This window comes from Rhineura floridana, chromosome 21 (genome assembly GCF_030035675.1).
Source record: "Rhineura floridana isolate rRhiFlo1 chromosome 21, rRhiFlo1.hap2, whole genome shotgun sequence".
Lineage (NCBI taxonomy): Eukaryota > Metazoa > Chordata > Lepidosauria > Squamata > Rhineuridae > Rhineura > Rhineura floridana.
The window spans coordinates 4,186,725-4,202,469 of NC_084500.1; the positions used below are offsets into that span (position 1 = coordinate 4,186,725).

The 15,745-nt window shown below is 46.1% G+C and overlaps 1 protein-coding gene across 4 annotated transcripts in view; it reads left to right on the top strand.

The window, feature by feature from the left end:
• The window catches only part of COL26A1 (collagen type XXVI alpha 1 chain), a 132,969-nt gene that overhangs the window by 87,190 nt on the left and 30,034 nt on the right, over window positions 1-15,745 (top strand). For all 4 annotated transcript variants that reach the window (XM_061605419.1, XM_061605420.1, XM_061605417.1 and 1 more), the window contains exons 4-5: window positions 13,226-13,287; window positions 15,015-15,171. In XM_061605419.1, the coding sequence (XP_061461403.1) occupies window positions 13,226-13,287; window positions 15,015-15,171 (219 nt within the window). The remainder of the gene's footprint in view (window positions 1-13,225; window positions 13,288-15,014; window positions 15,172-15,745) is intronic.

Here is a 15,745-nt window from a genome sequence, read left to right on the forward strand (position 1 = left end):
CCCTGAAGGGCCCCTCCTTAGGGTGGGTGGGTAGCACTCCCTTCCGCAATCCGCAGCAGTGTCAGCTCCCAACCCTGCTGCGGCTCACGAGAGGGAGCTCCCAGGCACCCCCTACTGCCGCGCAGGCCCCACCTACCTCTCCCTTGACGTAAATGCTGGTTGAGCTGTGGGTGAAAGCCTTCCATCAACCAAGATGGTGGTGGAGGCATCCGCCCCTTAGGGAAGCCTCGGCTGCCATCTTGGTTGATGGCAGGCATGCATGCACAGTGCGAACAGCATTCACCAAAGGAAAGGTAGGTAAGGTGGGGCATGGGTGTGTGCGGGTGCCAGGGCCCGGGGCAGGCTGGTGCCCAAGGGCCCCAACATACCTGGCTCCAGCCCTGCCAGTGGTATGGAGCTAGATGAGCCCATGGCCAGACTCAATGTAAGGCAGCTTCATATGAATTTTACCTTTGTACTCCTTGGTTCTGATATTGGTGAACCACCTGGATCCTGGGCCAGATAAAGTTGCTTTGGAGGAGACCCATTGAAGTTAATGAACCCAAGTTAGTCATGTTCATTTATTTCAGTGGGCCTACTCTGAGTAGAACTAACACTGAATGCAACCCGTGGCTTGTGGACTCCTCGTTGACCGTCTCTGTCCTGAACCAGTTCATGATTGGGTCATTCTACTCAGAGCCGTGGGTCAGGTTTCTGTTTCTGCAAACGATTACTTTCAAGAAATGAAATCCAACTTTCCCACAGCAGCCAAAGGTCCTGTTTACTTGTGCTGAGCTGTGCATTTAGAAGGAACATGAGAATGATAAATAGGGGATTTGAAGCAGACATCTTGCAGCATGTGCATGGGGGCTTTAACAAAAAAAATTAGAAATATATGAGACTGTTAAAGGCTGTGGCAAGGTATCAGGGTCTCACTCTCGTTTGTATGTGGTATGAACCTCGCTCTAGGGTACTGTCCTTCAGCCTTATTGTTGGACTACAACTCCCACGATCCCTCTGAGAACAGCATGTTGGACAAGGTGGGCCATTGGCCTCATCCGTCACAGCTCCTCTTACATTCTTAATATGTAGACCAAAATGCAGCCGTCCTTCAAAAGAAGCACTTCTCCACATTTTGCAATGCAGTTCTCCAGCTTTACACAACGTGTGCAAAAATGTGTATACTAGAATGAAGGGGGCATCCAAATGCCTATATTGGTGAAAATGGCATATGCGAACACATTATATTATGGGGAATGTTTTAGCAAAAGCAGCTTTGTAAATTAGGCAAGATTGCATTAAAAATGAAGTGAGCACTAACATGCTGATGAAACGTCATGGCGATTAAAACAAAAAGAAATCAAGTGTTTACAACCTGCTGTGGAAATATGGAGATCTGAACTTCAGATTGGGAAGAATCAGAAGCAGGGAGAAAATGAGATGAACAGATTCACCCATCTCTCTGGATGACCAATGCTACTGCTGTCTTTGTCCTGTGGGCAAAATTCCAGCATTCCACAGCCACGCAAAATTCAGGGGCACAAACCATCCATCCATCCAGACAAGCGATAGGCATAACAACAGCAGCAGCAGCAGCAGCAGCAGCAACAACAACAACAACAACAGCAGCAGCAACAGCAACAGCATTTATTAGTCACTTGTTACCCAACGGTCTCCAAGCACCTGACAATACTGTTAAAAACAAAATATACCATATCATACAAACAAAACAACCACCCCCACCCCGTATAGCTGCAGAAAGCTTTAGCAGCTCACTAATACAGACATCATCTCAGTCTATCAAATGCCTGGGGGAAAAGATAAGACTTTACATGGTGCTGAGAACATGTCAGTGAAGGAACCAGGCCAGCCTCACTACAAATGGGGGGCCACAACTGGAAAGGTCCTCTCTCTTGTCGCTGTCCTCCAAGCTTCCCTTAGAGGGGGGACTTGGAGAAAGGTCTGAGAAGATCTGTCCAAGTAAGATGTTGTTGTTGTTAAATTTATTAGTCGCTTTTCTCCGCAAATATGTGCACTCAAAGCAACTTGCATTTAATAAAAAATTGAAATTAAAAAGAAAAAAATATAAAACGTTAAAAACAAAACAGTGCATCACACGGTGGAGCAACCCTTCTTAGGAAGGCTACACAACAGAAGCCGAACAAATGTCTTCCAAAGTTAAGAACCAAATGCCTGGGAGAAGAGAATTGTTTTTGCTTGGTGCTTAAGGATGGATCATGATGGCACCAGGTATACCTCCCTGGAGAGAGTGTTCCACAAACGGGGCCACCACTGAGAAGGCCCATTCTTGTGTTTGCCACCCTCTGCACCTCCTTCAGAGGAGGCACATGAGGAAGAGCCTCTGATGCCAAGCAGAGGGTCATATCAGGAGAGGCATTCCAGAAGATCTTGGGGTCCTGAGCTGTAAAGAGCTTTATAAGTCAAAACCACATTTATCATAGTCAAGGACACATGAGAAAAGTGCTCAAGGAGGGCTGAGAGCAGGGCCAGTGAGGGGTGTGGCCTAGGGAGGGGTGTGGCCACATGAGAGTCCTGAAGGCCGGATAGAGAGGCCTGTAAGGGCCACATGTAGTCCCCAGGCCTAAAGTTGGAGTGATGAGGGTTGTATTTCTCAGTGGCAGAGCAACTGCTTTGCATGTGTGCGTGCATGCAAGCCCAGCCACCTCGTCCATGCCCCTGGGAGGGCACGCACCAGAGGTCCGCACCCCGCCACACTCCCACTAGTGACGCCGCTGCTTTGCATGCAGAAAGTCCCAGCTTCAGTCCCCACCATCTTCAGAAAGGGCTGAAAGAGACTCCTGGCCTGAAATGCTGGAGGGCTGTTGCCAGTCAGTGTAGACAATACTGGCCTAGATGGGCCAACCTTCTGACTGTGAATAGAACAGCTTTCTATGTCTGGGCCATAGCTCTGCTTTCTCTGCAGAAGGTTCCAGGTTCAGTCCCCAGCATCTCCAGGTAGGGCTGGGAGAGACCCTACAGAGCTGCTGTCAGTCAGTGTAGACAATACTGAGCTAGATGGACCAATGGTCTGACTCAGTATAGGTCCCCATATTCCTCAGCTGTGGGCTAGGCAACAAGAGCATCACCCATCCAATATAATGTGGATTGCCAAATTGTCACTGATTATTGTCCCAGAACAGTAAAACCTTCTTGTACTGCAAGGGTCAGGGAACAAACGATTCACCTGCCTTATAGGGCTTCCATGTTACAATGAAAACTGCACTGAAAGGCACTTAAAATGATTTTTTAAAAACCGATGAGAGGGTTAGGGCAGAAGCAGAAGACGCAACCAAAACAAATTAAAAAAGACCAGTAACTGGGAACAGATATAGGGTGGCAGAGGGGGAAAAAGGAGAGAAAAACTCTTTAAAAAGGCAAAAAATGCTGTTCCTGCAGCTGTGGGACTGAACGGGAAGGGAAGAAGCAGGACGGGTAATGCTGAGGGAAGGATAAGTTCACAAATTAAACTCTGCAACAATAAACAATAACAAAAGGGCTTGAAAATTAACCCAGACTGAGAGGACTGGAGGGATAGACCCCTAGGAAAAAGCCGCCAGGAAGGGAAAAGGGCAGGAAATGGCGGTTTGGGGGAGAATGTCAGGAGAAAAATTAAAAGAATGCTAACAGAGGGGGGGGGCAGTTCAAAAACAACCCAGGGAAGGAAACAGAAGGACTCAGCAGGGAAAGGAACACTGAGGATGGACAAGGTAGAACAAACAGGGAAAGAAAACCTAGAAATCAAGACTGATATAAGGGTGAAGGAGAAACCTTCCCCTGTTGCACTTCAGCTCAGGCTCACCCTTAAGAGTTAAAAGAGTGAGTACTTGTTGCTATGGGGTTCCACAGGGGTCAGTTCTGTCCCCCATGCTGTTCAACATTTACATGAAACTTTGAAGTGCGTTGCCACCAGTATGCTGATGACACGCAGCTCTACTTCTCCTTTTCATCTGCTTCAGGTGAGGCTGTCAATGTGCTGAACCGGTGCCTGGCTGCGACAATGGACTGGATGAGGGCTAATAAACTGAGGCTCAATCCAGACAAGACTGAGATGCTGCTAGTGGGTGGTTCTTCTGACCGGATGCTGGATGTCCAACCTGTCCTGGATGGGGTTGCACTCCCCCTGAAGGAACAGGTTCGTAGCTTGGGGGTTCTCCTAGAACCATCTCTGTCACTTGAGGCTCAGGTAGCCTCGGTGGCATGGAGTGCCTTCTACCAACTTCAGTTGGTGGCCCATCTGCACCCCTATCTGGACAGGGATAACCTGGCTTCAGTTGCCCATGCTCTGGTAACCTCCAGGTTAGATTACTGCAATGCACTCTATGTGGGGCTGCCTTTGAAGATGGTTCGGAAACTGCAGCTTGTGTAAAATGCAGTGGCCAGATTGGTAACAGGGACCAGACGGTCCGAACATATAAAACCGATTCTGGCCCGCTTGCATTGGCTGCCTGTATGCTTCCGAGCTTGATTCAAGGTGCTGGTTTTAACCTATAAAGCCTTACACGGCTTGGGACCACAATACCTGATGGAACGCCTCTCCCGATACGAACCAACCCGTACACTACGCTCAACATCAAAGGCCCTCCTCCGGGTGCCTCCTCCGAGGGAAGCTCGGAGGCTGGCCACAAGGGAGAGGGCCTTCTCAGTGGTGGCCCCCAAATTATGGAATGATCTGCCTGACGAGGTACGCGTGGCGCCATCACTGTTATTTTTTTGGCACCAGGTCAAGACTTTCCTCTTCTCTCAGGCATTTTAGCATGTGTTTTTAAAATTGTTTTTAAAAAAATTAATTGTGTTTTAAATTTGTAAATCTGTGTTTGGTGTTTTTAGTTGCTGTAAACCTCCCAGAGAGCTTCGGCTATGGGGCGGTATACAAATACAAGAAAGAAAGAAAAAGAAAGAAAGAAAGAAAGAAAGAAAGAAAGAAAGAAAGAAAGAAAGAAAGAAAGAAAGAAAGAAAGAAAGAAAGAAAGAAAGAAAGAAAGGAAGGAAGGAAAGTTGTTTGGAAAGATGGGAGCCTACCACTTTTTTATTTTGTGAGTTAAAAGATGTGTGAACTGCTGTACTTATTTTACTTGGGGGGCTTGGCCATGAGTGCAATATATCCAATTCCATGGTATATTGAGATGCGTTATACCAAGGTTTCCCTATACTTCCAACCTGATGTCAGCAGGATAGTGAAAGGGAGTGCAGCTCTGGGACTTTTTTTTTTTTTTATAAAGAGCAGGCGCGATTATATCATCTGCCAGAATGTAAGCATGACTGATGGAGCTCCTTGCTTTGGCAAGTGAACAAGGTGATTATGAGGTTTCCAACGTTGTCTGACGGATTCACATAGAGAAAGCCAGAGAATGAGGAAAATATTCCAGCAGAGGTTGGGTACTTCTTTGCTTTCTTTGGATGGGGCCCCTACTCCATGCCAGCAGTTTAAATGGGAAGACTTCTTTTGCAAGATGGCTTGCATTTCTCACTAAAAGCTGAAGGCTGCATTTCAGCTGTCTGAAGTACTTGAGTTAAAGCTCAATGTATAACATATGTTGAACCTCGTCAGTGAGACTGAGCTCGGTAGAGCTTACTCCCAAGAAACTGGGCAAAGGATTGTGGTTGCGTGGATCCCTAATAAATTGGATATCACACTATGTACTGCCTGCTCTTTGGTGTGTGTGTGAATGGATGTGTGTGAGAGAGAATGACGTAGGGATGAAGAATCTCAGGGGCCAAATCTGGCCCTCCAAGCCTCCTTATCTGACCCTATAAACTCTCCCCAGGCTATACCCCTCACAGGCGCAGGTTCACACTGTCTTCAAGTGCTCTCAAATGGCTGGAATCCTCCTTGACCTCTGATAAATGCCTCTTGATGGCCTGGATGGGGGATAGAGACGACTGTGTGCGAGTGTGTGTAGAACCTAGTCCACTGTACAAAGGTAAAATTTACATGAGTTACTTCGCCTGCTTTTGCTCTGGCATCGCCAATTACAAGGGCTGTTACAATGAACTCCTGCACTTCAACGTTTCCCTCTATGCCACTGCCTAGCCTCCTTTTAAGTACACCAAAGCCACACGGTTCTGTTTTCCTTCCCTCTGACGGTGAAACTCTTGCCTTTCCCAGGCTGGCAGTGCATGCAGTTTGAAATTACTTCAATGTGCATGCACTCAAAAGAGAGAGAGAGAGATTAAAATCCAAGTTCAGATATGAAAATAGATTTCAGCTCTCCTGCGAGGACTAATCAGAAAGCTCTGGGGATTTCCAGAAGAGGTAAAAGTTTCCTTCAGAAGAGGCTTTGTACCTCGATGAACATCTGTGGATTTGTTGTAAGTGAAAACCTTGGGAGCCATTGGAGCCGCACATCTGCTAAGCAGATGAGCTACCCCAAAAGACACAAGCAGGGCTTTTGTGAAAGCAGCAACAGCACATCTGGGGATACAGAGGCTTGGACTTGGATGTCTGCCTTTTACCAACCTTGCAAAAAAAAAGGAGGGGGGGAAGGAAGGAAAAAAGCATTCCTTCGGCTGCAGTGCACTTTATCTATCTATCTATCTATCTATCTATCTATCTATCTATCTATCTATCTATCTATCTATCTATCTATCTATCTATCTATCTAATTAATTAATTAATTAATTAGGATTAATTAATTAATTAATTAATTAATATCCCACCCTTCCTCCCAGAAGGAGCCCAGGGCGGCCAACGAAAACACTAAAACATGTTAAAACAAAACATCTTTTTTAAAAAAATCTTTAAAAGCAATTCTATCACAGACGCAGGTTGGGATAAGGCCTGTACTTAAATTTGTTGAAAGTAGGTGCCGAAAGGATAATAGAGATGGCACCTGTCACATGACATTTACTCCAGGGTCATCCCATAGCTGCAGATGGGACATGATGCTTTAGAAAAGTGGAAGTTCAGGGGTTGAACCTTTTGGGATAGATTTGGTGCAGCAAAGTAGATATATGGTAAGCTCAAGCTGCCTCTCCAAAATCAGGCATATGGCACCATGTGGAAATGGTAACAAGGATGGTCCTACATTATTCGTCTTGTGATCTGCTATGGCCGAAACTAATGTGATTAATTATGTAATTAATTTCTTTTTTCTAATGGGATTTTTATTGAAATTTATAGCAATAACAATATAATAAAACATACACAATGTCACAGCCACGAAAGAGTACTAAACATATCATAGGGAAAAGTGCACAAACTTAGATTTGGAAACTCCCACTATGAAAACCTTTATCCATAGATAATGAGTTCTGCCGAAAAGAGAACTGAATGGCTGGTGGATGAAGTGTTCCATCAACTGAGTTAGCATACGTTGTGAACTGAAACCATACAGCTGAAAACTTATCCTTCTTAATTGCACCCCTGGCTTTTCGACATTCCTGGGTCAATGGAAGGGGAATGTCAAAAACAATGCAGAAAATAACTTCATTATTTCTGCAACGATTGTGGACCAAAAAACCCGACAGTGTTGAATACCACTTGTGTTTGCTTGTATCATTTCTGTTCCGACATGCAAATTGTGGCAATTCTGCTCCTACTTGCATTGCTGATAAAATTCTACAACATCCCTAGCTGTAAGACAGGGGTTGGGACACGGCTACGGCAGCTTTTTTGAGGCAGCGGGGAGAAGCAAGTTGTCCACGAGAGTCAGTGCTTGTCTCATAGACAAGTTGCTTACCCCCCAATAATCACTCCAGCCACATCCCAAGCCTTGAACCCCCTCCCCAATTCTCCTGTTTTGCCCAGCTGACCTCAAGAGCAAAGGTGGCAGCAGACCCAGTGTGAACTCTGCAACTGGTGTCAGAGCCCTCGTTTGCCTGCCCAGGATGCTCTCTTGCCAGGTAGGGGTTGCTCAGGAGAAGTCAGAGAAGATTCAGCTGTGAGCATTGACCCATTAGGTCAGGTGCAGGGAACCTTTATTAGGGCCGTATTGCCTTCCGGACAGCATTCCGGGGCCCACATGCCACTGGTGGGCGGGGCCAGAGGCAAAATTGGGCGGAGCAATGAATGTCAATTTTCCCTGTGTACCTAGTTTCTGCGCATGCACATGCCATCCTATCCTCCACCCAGGAAAGCAAGAGGCACTATCAGGGTACAAGGCCACACTGCAGCCAAACAAAAGGACAGGCAGTAAGGGCTTGTGTGTGGCTCAGAGGATATGGGCCCAGGGAAGAGTCCTGTGAGCCAGTGGGAGAAGGTTAGAGGGTTGCATTTCATCCCTGGGCCTGAGGTTCCCCAGCCTTGCCTTAGGTGACCAGGAAGAGGAAATGTTGACAATAGGGACGCTTCTGCCCCCAACACTATATGCTGGCCACAAACAAGGCCCTGATTCACTTTCCCACCAGTGGCACCTCTAGTGGAGGTGGGACGCAGAGCAGGGGGTCTGAAGATCCATCTTCTGAGCAGCTGGGCAGGATCACATGGGAGACAGCCATCCTTTAGATCCCCTCGTCCCAACGAATGGCCCATTTTCCCACCTCACAGTTAACGCCCGGGTGTTTCGGTCCTGCGGGGTGAATTCACAGCCAGCCCTCCTGGGAGCATTTTCTCTTGTCTACCTGTTGTTGTTTTTCCATATTTGCCAAAAATGTGGCAAATGTGTTAACATTGTCACCCACATAACCAAAACTTTAACTCTTTTTGAGGGTAGAAAAAGACACAATGACTGTGGGGCAGTTGGTGGTGTCTAGACTAAAATCCACTCTGAGTACCATGGCTTCGCTAATTCATCATCTCAGTCATCATGGAAAAAGGATCTCTCCTCCAGGTCTTTCCCCTCAAGTTCCATTCCTTTGGACTTCTCCTGTGCCCATCCTTCTCGCCCACATTTATTCATTTATGTATTGCTTATTGTAAATTGTATTGTTTTTATTGATGTATTTTATATTTGTGTTTTTTGTAAGCCGCCTTGAGGGCCTTTTGGCCAGAAGGCGGGGTAGGAATCACCACCACCACCACCACAATAATGTTGTGAATTATATAGTAATAGAATTAGTGAGAAATCAGAAATACCTTTTCATTAAGTAGTGCAAGGAAATCAGGCCTTCCTCAGCTACTGGGCCAAGTTCAGGATTCTGGTTCGAGGTACAAAGCCCTATGCAGCTTGGGACCAGGATACCTGAAAGATCGTCCTACCCCTTATATACCCAGTTGATTGCTGCGTTGTGCAGGTGAGGGCCTCCTGCAGATGCCATCTTATCAGGAGGTCTGTTCTGCACAACATAGGAAATGGATCTTTAGTATTGCACCGACCCGTTGGAATTCCCTCCCATTAAGTAGTAGAGAGGTGCCATCTCTGTTATCTTTTCGGCGCCTACTGAAGACCTTCCTCTTTCAACAAGCCTTTTAAGTAGAGACCTTATCCTAGTCTGCATCTGTTTTGGAACTGCTTTTTAAGATGTGTTCAAAGCTTTTTGAAAAAATACGTTTTTTAAAGATGTTTTAATATATTTTAAAATCTGTTTTTATGGTGTTTTAGAGTGTTTTTAGTGTTTTTGTTTGCCACCCTGGGCTTCCTCTTGGAGGAAGGCCAGGATATAAATTTAATAAAGAAAAACTTTTGTCCAATATCTGTGACATATATTTCACCATTCTTACTGCAGAAAACATTGAAGCCACACTGAATCCAAAATTGAAAACAGTTTTGGAATTACTGTATTTACAACCATGAACTCATTTTGATTCAAAATATGAGTCTGCAGTATAACAATTGAGTCATCTTTCAAATACTGAGTGCTTTGAAGTCACATCGGTCTCAAAAAAGGGGCTCTCCAAAGGAGCAAGCCTCATGAGCTCTTGAGACAGTTGAGAACTGTAGGTGTTGAAACTACATTTTGCAGTTTTTGATTCTTAAGGGCAGAGGGGGGAGACTTTTTTGAACTGGTATGCATATAAAAGGATTTTATTAACATTGGATTGAAAAGATAGGTTGCAGAAGTAAAACAATGCGCCACAGGTCGATCGCCGTTTTGCCACATGTAGGTAGACATGAGAGAGATCCCTGTCTGAAACTCTGGACAGCTGCTGCCTGTCAGTGTAGGCAGTACTGAACTAGAGGGGCCAATGGTCTGATTCTGCTTAAGCCAGTTTCCCATGTTCCTATGTTCCCACCCACATTACTGCATTAAAGCCCTTTGTGCAGGAGCATTATAGTCACAGCCACACGCACTCTTTCTTTTTTTTTGCTGCTGGGTTGAGAACGAGATTCTTGTTAATGCCTTCTCCCACAACAACAGACTTCCCTAGGAGCCTGTACGCATGAAAGGAGGGAGTGTTAGCTACTTAAAAGTCTTCTCGCTGGCTGACTTACCTCCTTTCACTCTGATTAGCTCTAGTCAGCAGGAAAAGACTAGGAAGCTTTTTAGAAGACTCCTCTCAGTGACTAACCTTTCATGTCAATTGGCTTCCAGGATGCTGGAGACATAGAGATCCTGCTGGGACCCTGCTCCCCAAAAAGTAAGGGGACTAAGACCTCCCGAGACCCTGGTCGACTACACCCCTGCTTTTGTCACCCTGGCATTGATCCCTTATCTGCAACCCCATTTTGGGAATTGGCACTGTTGTTTAGAATGTTGTTGCTCAAGACCCCACCATCTTCGGAGGCTCACCTCACTCCTCCCTGCCTCCCCCCTCAGCCCTTATATACCATCTTTCCTGAACTTGTTGCCCTCTGGATGTTTTGGACTGCAACGTCCATCCGAGCTTCCATCAGGCTGATGGGAATTGTCACCCAAACCATCTGAAGGATGGCAGGTTGGGAGAGGATGGTCTAGGCTAGGACAACGCTTTGCCAATGCTGCCATCTAGTGGCTTGATCTATAGCAGCAGTTCCCAAACTCCCTTGCCCCAACCCCACGTATCACTTGAAAATGGCTAAAGGTCTTTGTGGAACACTTTAATCATTTCCCCCACCCACCCCGCCTGTTGTAGCAGTTGTAATGTGCTGTGCTAGATGCTGATTGATTTTTCATGGAATCTTTATTTCTTCTTTTTTTCTTATCTATTGCATTTTTAGTGCCTTTATTGCATCTGCCTTCCAAGCACATAGACCCAGTTCAGTCCTTGGCATCTGCGGGCAGAGATGGGTGAGATCCCTGTCCAAAACCCCTTATACAATACAACACAATAAAATGCAACACAAGAAATAAAATCAGCAACAAAACTACAACTAAATATCAATATCAATCATTGCTCGACACCGTGGGTACTCCAATGTGGGGTCCCGCAGGGTTCGGTTTTGTCTCCCATGCTTTTTAACATCTATATGAAGCCGTTGGGTGCGGTCATCAGGAGTTTTGGAGTGCGTTGTCACCAGTACGCTGATGACACGCAGCTCTACTTCTCCTTTTCATCTTCCTCAGGTGAGGCGGTCAATGTGCTGAACCGTTGCCTGGACGCGACAATGGACTGGATGAGAACTAACAAACTGAGACTCAATCCTGATAAGACTGAGATGCTGTTGGTGGATGGTTTTTCCAATCAGATGGTGGATACATATCCTGTCCTGGATGGGGTTACACTCCCCCTAAAGGAACAGGTTCGTAGTCTGGGAGTCGTTCTAGACTCTTCCCTGTCACTTGAGGCTCATGTAGCCTCGGTGGCACGGAATGCGTTCTACCAACTTCGATTGGTAGCCCAGCTACGTCCCTACCTGAGTAAGGAGGATCTTACATCAGTAGTACATGCTCTGGTAACCTCACGTTTGGATTACTGTAATGCGCTCTACGTAGGGCTACCTCTGAAGACGGTTCGGAAGCTACAGCTGGTGCAAAATGCGGCGGCCAGACTGCTAACAAGAACGAAGCGGTCTGACCATATAACACCTGTTTTGGCCCGCTTGCACTGGCTTCCAATACGCTTCTGGGCCAAATTCAAAGTGTTGGTATTAACCTATAAAGCCTTATACGGCGCGGGACCTCAATATCTGTCGGAACGCCTCTCCCGCTATGAACCGGCTCATACACTACGGTCTGCTACGAAGGCCCTCCTCCGGGTCCCGACTCATAGGGAGGCCCGGAGGGCAGTGACAAGATCAAGGGCCTTCTCAGTGGTGGCCCCCGAACTATGGAATAGTCTCCCCGAGGAGGTTCGCCTGGCGCCGACACTATCATCCTTTCGGCGCCAGGTTAAAACCTTTCTCTACTCCGAGGCATTTTAATTTTTTGTTAATGATGGTAATGTTTGTAATTTGATTTTAGCCTTTGCTGTTTTTAGATTGTGAAATTTGATTTTAGACTGATGTTTTTGTATTATATTGTATTTTATTGTATCTATGTTCACCGCCCAGAGAGCTATTGCTAGTCGGGCGGTATATAAGTTTTAAAAAATAAAATAAAATAAATAAATAAATATGGGCATGTGATGCGATGGGTGTGCTGCCTTGCATCTTCAACCACAAATCCGCAGATCATGCCGGGGACCACCTGTGTGGACCTCACAAACCACTGGTGGCCTACAGACCACAGTTTGGGAACCCCTGGTCTGTATTATTTGCCAGCTTCTTTTTCCCCCACGAACCACTTGAAAATTGCCAAGGGTCTTGGCAGACAACTTAAAGATTTTTCCACTGTTATAGCAACTGTGCTAGATGCTGTAAGCAATTTTTTTGGATTTTTCTTGCTTCCTTTATTTCTTATATTGTATTTTATTGCATTAATGATCTTTCTGCCCGTTGTAGCAGTTGCAGTGCAGATGCTGTATGATTCTTCATTGTATTTTGATTGCTTCTTTTAATTTTTATATGCATAGAATTTAAATGGCAGTACGGTACAATGCAACAGAAGAAATCAAAGACCCAATAAAGTTGAATTATAAATCAATATGAATATTTGATGCAATGTATGTGCGTCTCCCATCTTTAACCACGGATCTACAGACATGCTACAGACCACCTGAATGAAGCTCACCAACCACTGGTGGTCCGTGGACCACAGTTTGGGACCCCTGTATTAGATCAATACATTAGGGTCAGGTAAAAGATTCAGTTGGTAGGTATGCTGCCAGTTTAGCCCAGGAAATGTATGGATGCATAGTGTTCAGCACTAGTCCTATGCAGAAGTTAATGGAAATGTCTAACTTAGGTCCACTCATTCCAGTGGGTCTACTCTGAGTGGGACTTAGTGAACTACAACCCTATGTTTTCATGGCAAATAGTTCCAAAGATTGTTAAATTTGTTTTGACTCTCTCTCTCTCTCTCTCTCTCTCTCTCCCCTCCCTTCTTCTAGAATGTATGAATTGCACAAGACTCACAGATATGACTGAGAGGCTGAACACCCTTGAAGCAAAGGTAAAGTCGTGTTCCAGGCGAGAGCTTGGATTCTTAAGGGCTCTGATGCCCTGATACATCTCTGCCTATGGCATTTCTTTGCCCATGCCCCCCCCCGCTCTCTCTCAGACATCCAAAGGCCTCCAGCTCCCTCGGTCGACTCCGCTTTTTCTGATGTTCTTTTAAGAACTTAAGAAGAGCCCCGCTAGATCAGGCCAGTGCCCATTGAGTCCAGCATCGCTCTCTCACAGTGGCCAACCAGTTGCCCATCGGAAGCCCTCAAGCAGGACTTGAGCGCAAAAGCACTCTCGCCTCCAAATTATCTTTGGAAGTTCCTCTCGGAGTACCTGGGCGATGCCATCTCTCTTGCCTCATTCATATCCCCCATCCAAACCCTCATTTCCCCCTGAGGCCTGTGTCCCAGTCCCTCAGTTGCATACCTCTACTGCAGCAGCCTGTGGGCCAAATTGTTGGTCAGTGACGCAGGCTGTGAGACTCACAGACAAGGTTTTTAGCAGAGAGAGAGAAACCTGAAGCAGAAGGGTTAAGCTGTGAGAACAGAGTGCCAGACTATCAAGGTCAGTGGCTGGCTGGGAGTGTGATAAGGTGGGAAACTTGCAGGAACTAAGTGTGGGGGAAGAAATGTCGATGGAGAGAGCTGTGTCTAATGTCTTTGCCTAGTAAAGACTCTTACAAGAAACTTGCCTGGCCTGTCTTATTCCTGTTCTATACGGCACTTGAATTCAAACCACGTATGACCTACACACGCAATCGCCAACACAAATCTGACTCACCCAGCTGCTGCTAGGGGTCCCCCATATACAAAGACAGGGGCAAAGCCTGCAAAAACAACAAATCCTTTAGAGGAGAGATCAGCAGAGGAAAGAATAGCCAAAGATCACCCCCCACAGTGAGTGGCTCAGGGGTTATGTGACCTGCCACCTGTGCAGCCGTGGGCAAGCTGCAGAGTCCCAAGGAGCCCAGTTGCCCCCCAGCTGGCAGTTGCAGACAAGGAAGGGGCTGGCTTGTGCAGCTGTGGCAAGCTGAGCAGGCCCTAGCCAGCTGGGGAGGACTAGCCTCAGAGGGAGGCAATGGTAAACCCTCTCTGAATACTGCTTACCAGGAACACCCTCTTCATAAGGTTGCCATAAGTTGGGATCGACTTGAAGGCAGTCCATTTCCATTTTTTGTTATAACAGAGTTTTTGGTAGATATATATTGCAGCAGAGTGCAGAAATAACTGGTCTGTTAAGACTGGTAGTTGAAAGAATGAAGAAACTGAAGGTTTATTGCTACAAAAAGATCAAGTCATGCATGCTGAAGCAGTCATGCCACCTGCCACGTAGGGAGCCATTGGTAACTGAGAACAAAGGAAGCAAAGGGAGGAAAGAGAGGAGCAAAGCCTGCAAAAACAACAAACGCTTTAGAGAAGGAATCAGCAGAGGGAAGAATAGATGGCCTTTCTGGTTCAGGTCACTTGAAACATGCATTGGCTCTTTACTCCCAACAGGAACAAACCATCATGATACAAGTTGTAGGTTGCCCCCTGGCACAGCTGTGTGGCAACACAGGATCAAGGCCAGGATTGGGACCCAGGATCAAGGCACGGGATGGGAAGGTGACTGGCTGAAAGATCTTTCCCAGGGATAAGAGGGGGAAGTCAGAAGTCAGGCTCAGGACCAAACTCAGTGATTGTGTGATTCCGGGTTTGCCTGCGCTGAGCATTGATGGTTGTGGCTTCCATCCAGATCCTTCTCCTTGAGGCTGCAGAGCAGCTCTCGTCTTCAGAGAATGACCTGCCAATGGCCAAGACGACACCCCCCACGTGGTACGATGGCTTGGTGCCCGATGCCATTCCGCTAGCCAACCCAGGGACTGTCCTGAGGAAACCAATGGGACCCATGGGTGAGCAAACTTCAGAGCATTCGCCCCCCCCATCCATCGTGCTGTATTAGGGATGGGCATGTCCATCTACAATGGTCTCTGTCACATTTGTCCTTGATAACCCATCCGTCCATTCAATTCCACTTCTGCATTGCAATACAATGCAATATTTTGTTATATTTATTTATTTGCAGAGTTTATACCCCAACCAAAAACACACACAACAAGACTCTCAGATGGCTCCTCAGATGGTTGTAAGATTAATTTAAGTCCCCAAACTGTGATCCAAGCTTCCTTCAAGCTGTCCACATTAAATATTCACATTGATTTCAATTGCTTTTTGGTTGCATATTTTATTTCCTATATTGTCTTTTATTGTATTGCAGTCTGAATTCAATGGAATGCAAATTGTAATGCAATAGAATACAATATCAGGAATAAACGAAGCAATCAAAATCCAATTAAAAGTCATGCAGCGTCTGACATAGTGTGTTGCGCTTGCTATAGCAGGCAGAAAAATCTTGAAGTGGTCCACCGAGACCATCAGCAGTTTTCAAGTGGTCCATGGGAAATTAAAAATTTTGGGAACCACTGC